This window comes from Nannospalax galili, unplaced genomic scaffold (genome assembly GCF_000622305.1).
Source record: "Nannospalax galili isolate Female #2095 unplaced genomic scaffold, S.galili_v1.0 scaffold337, whole genome shotgun sequence".
Classification (NCBI taxonomy): Eukaryota; Metazoa; Chordata; class Mammalia; order Rodentia; family Spalacidae; genus Nannospalax; species Nannospalax galili.
The window spans coordinates 1,238,789-1,250,276 of record NW_008340932.1 but is presented as its reverse complement, the minus strand read 5'-3'; the positions used below and the strand labels follow the sequence as shown (position 1 = coordinate 1,250,276).

Genomic DNA, 11,488 nt, shown 5'->3' with positions numbered 1-11,488 from the left:
AACCTCCCAAAACAGCACCACCATCTGGGGACAAAATGTCCAAATACTTGGAGCCTATGGGGGGACATTTACATTCAAACCACCATATATGCATACCTAAGAATTCTAAGCTAGCATTAACTTATGAAAGAACATGTGATGTTTTTGTTCCTGGATCTGGGTTACCTCACTCAGGACGATTGTTTCCAATTCCATCTATTTGCCTGTGAATTTAAAACTTTTGTTTTTCTTAACAGTTGAATAATATTCCATTGTGTAAATGTACCATATTTTTCTTATTCATTGATTAGGTGAGGGATATCTAGGTTGTTTTCATTTCCTGGTTATTGTGAATACAGTAGCAATGAACATGGGTGAACAGTATCTCTACAGTAGGATAGAGTCCTTTGTGTAATATGTCCAAGTGGTATGGCTGGATCTATTTCTAGCTTGTTGAGAAATCACAACACTAATTTCCATAGTGACTGCACTAGTTTGCATTTCCCTCAGCAGTGGATAAGGGTCCCCACAGGGGTTTCCCCACATCCTTTCCAGCATTTGCTGTTGTTTGTTTTTTTGGATTTTACCATTCTGATTGGGGTAAGATAAAATCTCAAAGTGGTTTTGATTTGCATTTCCCTGATGGTTACAGGCACTAAACATTTAAAAAATATCTCTCAGCCTGTTGCTTTTCATCTTTTGAGAGCTATCTGTTTAGTTCTGTGCCTCAATTTTTAATTGGGTTGTTTCTTTGAGTTCTTTGTATATATTCTAGATACTAATCCTCTGTCAGAGTTATAGCTGGTAAAGAGTTTTGTCCAGTCTGTAAATTGCATCTTCAATTTGACTGATGGTATCCTTAGCTGTACAGAAGCTTTTTAGTTTCATGAGGTCCCATCTGTCAGTTCTTGGACTTAATCCTTGCTCTATAGGAGTCTTGTTCAGAAAGTCCTTTCCTATATGTATAAGTTCCAGCTTATTCTCTACTTTCTTCTTTATCAGATTCAGAGTATCAGGTCTTATGCTGAGGTCCATGATCCATTTGGAGTTGAGTTTTGTGCATGGTGAGAAATAGGGATCTAATCTCATTCTTCTACATGTAGCTATCCAGTTTGACCAGTACCATTTGTTGAACATGCTGTCTTTTCTCCTGTGTGTACTTTTGGCCCCTTTGTTGAAAATCAGGTGCCTATAAGTGCACGGAGTTAAATATGAGTCCTCAGTTATATTCCATTGATCCACATGTCTGTTTCTATGTTAGTTTTTTTTATTACTTTAGCCCTGTAGGATAATTCTAGATCAGAGATGGTAATGCCTCCAGCAGTTCTGCTATTGTTTAGGATTGCTTTGGCTATCTTAAGTTTTTTGTGTTTCCGTATGAAATTTGAGATCATTTATTTTTCAATTTTTATGAAGGATTGTGTTGGAATTTTACTGGGTCTTGCATTGAATTTGTAGATTGCTTTTGGTTTTATGGCCATTTTCACAGTTAATCCTACCGATCGATGACCCTGGAGACCTTTTCCTTGTATCTTCTGCAATTTCTTGTATCTTCTGCAATTTCTTTCTTCAGTGTTTGAAATGTCATATGATACAGGTCTTCCACTTTCTTGATTATATTTGTTCCAAAATATTTTATGTGTTGTGAGGCTATCCTGAATGGGATTGTTTCTCTGGTTTCTTTCTTAGCGTGTTGCTTGTTGGTGTATAGGAAGACTACTGAGTTTTGTGCATTGATTGCATATCCAACCACTTTGCTGTCTTTATAGCTCTAGAAGCTTTCTGGTGGAGTCTTAGGGGTCTTTTATGTATTGTATCTTAATGCTCTAAGATGGATTATCTTTCTGATGTACTCTTGCGTTCAGTTTCCAAGTATTTTATTGAGAATTTTTGTGTCTGTTTTCATAAGAAAAATTGGCCTAAAAGATTCTTTTTTTGATCTTTGTTTAGTTTGGGTATCAGGGTGATACTAGCTTTATCAAAAGAATTGATAGGCATCTCCTTCCTTAGACTTGGGAAGTTTTTTTTTCTTTGATTTTGCTGAAAATATTTTCTATGCCTTTGACCTGGGATCTTCTCCTTGTTCTATAACTGTGATTCATAGATCTGTTTTTTTTTTAATAGCATTCCAAAGCTCCCTTTTTTTAGATTTAGCATTTTCTTTGACTGAATAATCCAGTTCTGCTACCCTGCCTTCAAGGCTTGATATTCTCTCTTTCACGTGATTCATTCTATTAGTGAATCTTTTCAGTGAGGTTTTATTTTACTGATTTTCTCATTTCAAGTTTTATTTCAGCTTGTTTTTCTTGTTCAGAAATTCTATTTCTTGATTACATTCTATCTTCATATCTTGGATTTTTAAAAATTTCATTTGGCTGTTTGTGTTTTTACGGTCTTCATTCTGGAAGCTATGCATACCCTCTTTGAGCATATTTATAATCTCTACTTTGAAATCACTGTCTTGTGCCTCAAGTAAGTTGCTCTTCCTGTGGGACATTGCAGTAGGTGTACTGATATGTATTGGTTTGATTATTCATATTATTTATGTTTTTATGATTAGACCTAGGCATTTGCAATTTGGTTGCTGTTGGTGTATCCTGGTATGGATATCTGGTCTCATCTTCTTGTTGAGCACTCTTGAGGCTTTGTTTGCACTTCCAACCTTTCAGGATGTGGACCAGAAGATGGTGCTAAGTGTTCAATTTTGTGATAATTCTGTATCGATATGCAGTTCAGGTACCTAATGTGTTTCCCCACAGCTGTGGATGTGTGAATTTCTAAGCCTAGGCACAAACCTTCTGTGGAGTTAGTAGATTCTTGTTGCTAATTTTCAGAAGTCTGTGGGTGGTCCTTTTGTGTCAGGGGTTGGGGTCACAGTGGGAATGGGAGGTGCTCCCTGGGGGCTAAGGGGAGGACATCACACTGATATCACTTGGATGTGGTTGAGGTTGAGGACAGGTTGGAAGTCGCTGACTGGGTTGTAGATCTTAGAACTCCTCTTAAGTCTCTGGGCTATGTTGTGGGTGGGGTGTTTGGTAGGGGTGGGAGTAGATAGGCTCTGGGTATTGCCATCTTGCAGAGGGAAAGTTTCTGATGATGCTTCCAGGGTTCATTAATAGGGAGCCATCCGTGTATTCTTGGCTGTGGCGTAGAAAAGGCCTCTGGGCCTTGGGGTGATGGCAGGTGGGTGGGAGCAACCAATCTGGGTCTCCAGGCCACATGTGGGACCTGGAGAATGCCTGATCTTCAGCCTGCTCAGGGCAGGTGAATTCCAAAGGGAAGGCAGGATAAGAAATAAGTCTTTGTGGCATGTGAGGGGTTACTGATTGCCAGCAGCAGGGGCTAGGGATGATAGCAGTGTGGGAGAGGCCACAGACCTGGGTCTCTGGACCAAATGGTTAACTGGAGAATCCCTGATGAAGTTAACTGAGGTCAAGGAATCCCAAAGGGAGAGATAGAGGTGGAAAGCACTGGTAAGTGATGGTGGCTGTAGGAATCAAGGCTTTTAATTTTTAAAAACACTATGTAATTGTTGTATAAAATACAATGTTATTATTCACCCCTGAAAGATGAAGAAGAGTGTGGTAATTTTATTTTTTTAATTCCAAGTTATGCTCATAAAATGTACATAAGCAATACCAATTCTTTATTTGAATGAATTCTCTTTAAGAAACACACAAATTAAGGCTGGACATGATGGTGCACACTTTTAAATCTCAGCATTCAGGAGGCAGAGGTAGGTGGATCATTGTAAATTTGAGGCCAGTCTGATCTACATAGTGAGTTCCAAGCCAGCCAAGGTTACATAGTGAGACACTGCCTCAAGAAAACAACAACAACAACAACAACAACAAAAATAAAAGCAAAAACAAAAACAAGCAAGCATGCAAAGACAACCAAATATCAAACAAATAAAGAATGAGAATTAGAAATCTGTTAGGACTGGAGACAGCATATTGGTAGAGTGTCAATTACGATGTGAGAGATCCTACTTTTAATTTCCAGCACTGAAAAAAATGAGGCATTTATTTAACAGTGTGACATTTTTCCTAGTCTTTCAGATGCTACAGGTAATTAAGGAATGCCTCTGTATGTGATGAATATTTGACACATCTACCAACGCTGAACATTGACTAATCACAGAGCCTTATATCCTTTCTTGTTGAACCAGTTTGGTATGAATATTAGTTTTCCACTAAAACACTTGTTTCCTATGTGCTTTAAGACTTCAATTACCTCTCTGTTTCTACTTGTTCAGTAATGGCTTATTTAGCTTTACTATTGTTATTCTTTCTGCATTTCTTTTGGCGTTTGGTTGTTAGCCTTAGCCTTTAATGCCTATGTCATCACTCCAGCCCACGCAATTATTTTTATAAAATTATTTGCTGTATTTTATGAATATTGAAGAGAAGAGATATATCATTTAGAACATAAATTCCTTATGGATTCTTCACACTTCTGTAGTCTAGCTCCTCTAAGTCAAGGTGTTTATGGCTAGTACATCAAAAGATATTTGTATAAAGAGATACATCAGAATTGTGAAAATTAGGGATGTGACTTTGCTTGGATGGTTCACAATGCTAAAGATATAGATTGTCCTTCATTGCTATAGAAGCTTTTCTGCATTTCAAAGTAAATTAAACTTATGTCAACAAAGGTGAAGATGGACAGGCTACTAACAATGCTGTATAAGAACAATCTTTCCTAATTTGGGGATTTCTGTCCTGTAATGCACCCTGCTCTATGGATTGGTACCATGTGGGTTCCTTTGGAATGTTGTGGTTATGATTAACTGACCATTACATTGTTCCTCTTCCAGTCTACAAATTTGAACCTTCTGGAAATTTTGGGCAGGATGATGAATAAAACCCTGTTAATTATCCCACCAATTCCTACCTAGCATTTGGATGATGCGATATGAAGAACTGGAAAAAAGGGTTCTTACCATTTTTGTCCACTGCCTGTCCACAAGATGGATGTCTTTCCCCCTCTCAATAAATACTTGCTTTTTGAGCCCAATTTAACTTCTGGATGTAAACCTTAACTCCTGTGTCTCTCTTAAAAATTTTCTTGAACTTCACAGATGTCATGCATCTATTGTGTGTAATGAGTGTGTTCTGCATTGGATTTTCCCTAAGGCCTACACCTTTAAGGGGATACAGCTGGAGAATCATGCTACGAGTAATAAAACTGATATGCACCAGACATTCCCAACTCTGCTGTCAATTTCCTAATTATTGGGAAAGAGAGATATTGGTCCCCAGTGGCCCAGCATTAATCAGGATTTCCTTCAATGCCGTTCCTGTCCTGTTCTTCTCTGCTGAATGCATTAACTAAAGAAATGCTATACCCAAACTTTGTCTACAACAATAACATAGACAGGTGGAGACCAATAAGAAGAGAGATTTTTGTCCTCAAGAGAATGACAATAAAGAAGAGAGGAACAAACATGAGTTCCCTCTGGTGACTCTATAGTCTAATTGATGCAGGTACTTAGACAACATTCACTGTGTTCTTCTCTTTATTGTAAAATTTATTATTATTATTATTATTAATTAGATAGGAGATAATTAGCATTTCACTGAGATTTTTCTGCAGGTATTTCACAGGTAGAAAATACCTGACTACAAATCATATACCTATAGAAGGCTTTTTTAAAACTCTGTAATCCTGGCTGGCCTGGAACTCACTATGTACACAAGGCTCTCCTCTACATCATAGAGAGCCACTTGCCTCTGATTCCTGAGTTCTGGGATTAAAGGTATGCCGCACCACACCCAGATCTTATAAAACATTGCTTTTAGATTTTAAAAACGGACAATATCATACTTGTCGACAATGCACTGTGATTCTATTCACACCTGATTCTCTTCACTCCTCTATACAGTGTGGGGAGGCCTGTGGAGTCTTATTTTTTATGATTTCTATTTCAAGAGACCCATAAAAATGTACAAAAGTGAAGCAATATCACAATATCAATATTTTATTCAGATCCCTTCTCTTTAAGAAGCACATGAATTAGAATTTTATTCATTGAGGCTGGGGGTGAACCTCTAGAAGATTGCCTGGTTTCATTCCCAACACTTAAAAAAATGAGCTTATTCATTTAACAATTTGAAATTTTTCCAAGTCTTCAGATGCTATTGATAATTAAGGAATGCCTTTGTATGTCATCAATACTCACCGCATCTCCAAACATTGGACATTGACTAATCACAGAGCCCTACTGATGTTCTTGTTGAGCCATGAAGACCAAGTTTTCCACTAAAAACACTTGTTTCTTATGTGCTTTAGGGCTTCGATCACATCTTGGTTTCTTAGGCTGTAGATGAGGGGATTTAACATGGGAATCATAATACCATAGAAGACGGATGCCACCTTCTCCTGCTCTTGAGACCTGTTGGAGCCATGGAGTACATACATATAAGAGAGTGTTCCATAGAAAATGGTGACTGCAGTCATGTGGGATGCACATGTGGAGAAGGCTTTTCTCCTTCCTGCAGTAGAAGACATCCTCAGGATGGCAACCAGGATAAATGCATAGGAAGAGATGACAACTGACACAGTGAATGTCAAGTTAAAGCCCACAAAGACTGTCAGCACCATGATGTTGAGGTTGATACTAGAGCACGATAGGGCGAGAATTGGCGGTACATCACAGAAAAAGTGATTAATTTCATTGGATTTGCAAAAATTTGATAAGAAAGTAAAACTTGTGTTTACTGAAGCATTTAGGAAGCCCATAGTATATGAACCAACCAGGAGCAGAATGCAGAGTCTCCGGGACATGATGACAGGATAGTGCAGTGGGTTACAGATGGCCACGTAACGGTCCACAGCCATCACAGCCAGGATGAAGCAGTCACTGGTTACAAAGGTACCATAAACTAGCATTTGAACTGTACATCCAGTGAAGGAGATGGTTGGTTTTGTGCTCAGAAAATTCTGCAATGTTTTGGGAGTTATGGCAGAGGAATAAGAGAGATCAACGAACGCCAAATGCTGGAGGAAGAAGTACATGGGAGTGTGCAGGGAGGAATGGAGACTGATGAGCAGGATCATACCAATATTTCCTACCCAGGTGGCTGCATAGATCATGAGAAATACCACAAAGAGGATGTGCCAAAACTCGTGTTGACCAGCAAATCCCAGGAGAACAAATTCAGTCACTCTGGTGCCATTACTTTGTTCCATATTTAGAAAAAAACTATATATCAGCTGAAAACTAGCAAAGAAATAAAGTGAAAAAAGTAAGAGCATTTGGATTTTTGAACTAATTTGGATTTAGATATGCTTCAACACATAGTTTCATTATGGGTTCAAACAGTATTTTTTCTCTCTCTCTCTCTCTGTCTCTGTGTGTGTGTGTGTGTGTGTGTGTGTTTGAGTGTATATGCACTTGAGGGTGCATGTGTGTGTGTGTGTCTGTGTGTGTGTGTGCATGTGTGCATGTTTGGAAGCCAAAACCCAACCTTGCATATCATTCTTTTATTATTTATTTTTTTGCCTTTTTGTTTATTTATTTTTATTTTATGAGTGTTTTTACCTGCATGTATGTAAGTGCACCCATGTCATGCAATGCCCACAGAGGCCAGAATAGGGCTACAGATCCCCTGGAACTGGAGTTATGGGAGGTTGTTAGCCACCATGTGGGTATAGGGAACCAAACTTGGGTCCCTGCAAGAGCAGCCAGTGTTCTTGACCACTGAGCCATTTCACCAGTCCCCTTGAGTGTCATTCTTTAGGTGCCATCCACCTAGTGATTTGGGACAGAGTCTCTCACTTTTTACTTTGCACTGGATGATTGGGCTAAGCTTCCTGGTCACTGAGCCTCCAGGATCTTCCTGTTTCTGCCTCCCCAGTGCTGGGATTGCAAGAATGCCCCATCATGATGACATCATTATTATTATTATTATTATTATTATTATTATTATTTACATGGTTGCTGTGGGTCTGAGCTCTGGTCCTCATGCTTGCAAGGCAGCCACTTTACTGGTTGGGTTATTTCCCCTACCTCTGAAAGCATATTTTCTGTGACATACTTAACTTGGAATTTAAGGGCTGAACCTTAGTACTCAGATAAATACATTCATATTTTTGAGAAATTACTTTTGGACAGAGCTGTGTTTTCAGCTATGGTTTGTCAGTTCATGAATGTATCAATCAAGGGAAATGAAAATATGCTCATTTCACTATTGGAGTTTCTCCAGTGCTCTGTATGTTAAAAATACTATTCATCCTGATCTAGCTGTAAAAAAATACTATTTATCCACATTCATCATTGTATTGGAAATCTCAACCTATTGTTAACATTTCTATGTAATCTTTCCCAGTGATACTGTACTCCTATTCTGTCCTTCTCCTCTCCTTCCCAGAACTACTTTAACTATCATGGATGCATGGTCATGTACAATTTTCTTAGATGTGTTTATCATAGTATGTAGAAACATTTCCTTTGCAAAATTTCAAAATTTTATGAAAAGAAATAAAAGTGTTGAAGCTTTGTCAAAATTTCTTAATAATTCTAAGTAAACAGGATCACTTCCTGGTTTTACTTCATCGTAGACAGATTAGGTCAGTTCCATGGCCTGATGCTGCTCATCTATTCCCCTTCATCTGCTCTCTGCTAATGAGGAGAAGATTGGGTACAGCTTGCCTCTGTGGCCAATAACTCACTGTGGAAATTTCTCTGTGACATATTCCTAGGAACAAAAGTCACCGAGTTTGAAGGTGCATCACACACATTTAATTTGACCAGGTATTACCAGTGCACTTTCTGTAATGGATGGACCAGTGTTCATTGCTAATAATGTGTATGAAGGTTTCTGAATCCCCACTTCCTCATGAAATTGACTTCCTCATGAATTTGACCGAGTTTGAAGGTGCATCACACACATTTAATTTGACCAGGTATTACCAGTGCACTTTCTGTAATGGATGGACCAGTGTTCATTGCTAATAATGTGTATGAAGGTTTCTGAATCCCCACTTCCTCATGAAATTGACTTTTTTCTCATAGTGTATGGTCAGAAAACTAAATGCTTATTAGTATCTTAGTTTATTTCCCTCTTACTGAAAAATAATTGGATAATAATAATAACTGTTCTTACATTTTTGGTATTTGTCTTTTCAACAACTTGTGGTCTGTAGCATATGTCGCTGTCTACTGAGTTGATTTATGGGTGCTCTTTGCTTCTTTTCAGTTGTTGACAAAGGTGTTTTTTTTTCACATTCTATTCTCTATCACTTTGTCAATTTTATTTTTATGGGGCAGAAATAATAAAATACAAAATAAGAATTGATCATTTTTGTCTTATGTTCTTATGAAAAAGCTTAATAACTGATCATTTTGAACATGTTATGTTCTTTTGAAGAAATTTAATGAAATCTGTTACTTTCACATGCTCATTTTCTAGCAGAGTCAGAAGCTGTAATAAAACAATTCATTCTGTGACTGCTGTAGATGATACATGGTTGAATAATGATACTGGCATTATATTCATTACTCTGCACTGTGTCCTTATTTTCTCACGATTCATTTTTAAGGGTTTTTGAATAAGAAGCTAGAATAGAAAGTGATCGTGTGTGTGTGTGTGTGTGTGTGTGTGTGTGTGTGTGTGTATGCATGCACATATGTGGGCATTTGATGTGTGCTTTGGAAAGATTAAAATATTTTAAAACATTAAAAATATTTTTATTTTATGTGTATGAGTGTTTTTCCTGAATGTATGTAAGTGCACCACCCATGTCATGCAATGCCCACAGAAGCCAGAAGAGGGTGTCAGATCCCCTGGAACTGGAGTTATAGATGGTTGTTAACCACCAAACCTGGGTTCTCTGCAAGAGGAGCCAGTGCTCTTAACCGCTGAGCCATCTCTCCAACCTCAACAATAATTAGTTTGGTCTGATGTTTTAAAATCTACTCATAAAACACTTGACCTACTTATGTTACATGTAAAATCTAACAAATATTTGTGCAGAAAGTAGCTCTAATATTAAAAATATTTTCTATTTTTTTAGACTTCCATGCATGCATACAATGGAATATATCTTCTCCCATTTCTTCACTTCGATTTCTGCTGCAGCACCCAGCACATCCTCCTCCAAATTTATGTCCTCTTCTTTTTTTGAAAAAAATAGCCCAATGAGTCCAATTAGTACTGTCCATATGTGCATGTGTGTGAGGCCATCCACTGGAGCACTGGTAACCCACCATGGTCACACTCTCTAGAAGAATGAGCCTCTCCCTCCCCACCAGCAGGTATGAATCACCAATCACTCCTCAGTAAGAAGCTTCTCTCCCAATAGAGAATGTTTTAAAAATTATAAAAAGAATGCTCATCAACTCATTTCATGGGGCTAAGATAACATTAATATCAAAATAAATTCAGGATGAGGAAAGTTAAAAACCCACTAATTTAGAAATATTGAAGTAAATATCTTAAAAACACAATCACTAAATCTAGCCATGTGTCAAACAAAGTTTGCAGAAATCAAATCAGGCTTCAATAAATACCTATTCTCGTCCATTCCCAGGTTTTCACTTAGTTGATAAATAAAAAAAAATATGTATATGGACAAGAAGTAATTATCTTTAGGCTTTGGAGGAAGACCTAAAGTAATTTGCTACCCAGGAATACCTTAAGTAGATAGGCTTATTCATCCAGTCAGTCTTGGAAAGAGATGCTGTTCGTGTCTGAGTTACTGTAGGAGAGCTCTTCCTGACTGCAGGAACATGGGCTTCAGCAGGCTGAATGTTCCTTAGATGATAAGAGAGCATGCCGGGCTATGCTCAGATTCACAAACCAAATGTCCTTTCTATAGTCTAGGGATGGATGGCATAAAATCACATAAAAAGCATTCATAAGAAAGAGGCAGAGAAAAATCATTTTTTAAATGAGCAATCAAGATCAAACTATATTTATTCCTGGACTGAAAGCATGGTTTAACATAAAGTTAGCTGATACAATTTGCATTTTGATGTAGTAACGACAACAGCCATGTCGTCCGCCCAGTAGATACCAAGCATTATTTGGTGAAGGCCACTAAGCTTCCTTGATGGAACATTAGCATAATAGAAATGGGGAGGAATGCTGTTATCTTGGCATATGTTTTCTACCACATTGTTGTACTAAGCACTGTCATTACTAGTAAGTCATGAGAAGCAGTGCTTATAAATGAGGGAATAATACAAGATACCAGAAAGATTGAATATATTTGATATGTTTTCTGAGTCCTAGCTAGGGAAGATACATGCAAAATAAATGAAATATACCCTAACTACAAAGGAAGGAACAGAGGTATTATTACTTTTAAATAATGCAATTTTTTTGCATAGAAAAACCTGAGGGAATTATCAGAGAAATTCTTAGGCTAGTAAAGTCTCTTAATATTAGGCTAATATATGAAAGTCTATTTGGTAGAAAAGAAAGAAATACTCAGAAGTGTAACTACAAATTAACCCATCTCTGCACCCTGTGTGCTACAGTGCTGACCTGCTAGGCAAAAT

General features: G+C 37.7%; 1 protein-coding gene across 1 annotated transcript; it reads right to left on the bottom strand.

The window, feature by feature from the left end:
• Positions 1 to 6,243: 6,243 nt before the first annotated feature.
• Positions 6,244 to 7,173, bottom strand: LOC103736616 (olfactory receptor 5AK2-like). The gene has a single exon (XM_008836123.1). It carries the CDS (start codon positions 7,171 to 7,173, stop codon positions 6,244 to 6,246), a length of 930 nt encoding a protein of 309 aa, XP_008834345.1.
• Between the last annotated feature and the right edge of the window lie 4,315 nt (positions 7,174 to 11,488).

Excerpts from the sequence above, each read along its gene's own strand:
- LOC103736616 (XM_008836123.1), bottom strand. The coding sequence starts at position 7,173 with ATGGAACAAAGTAATGGCACCAGAGTGACTGAATTTGTTCTCCTGGGA.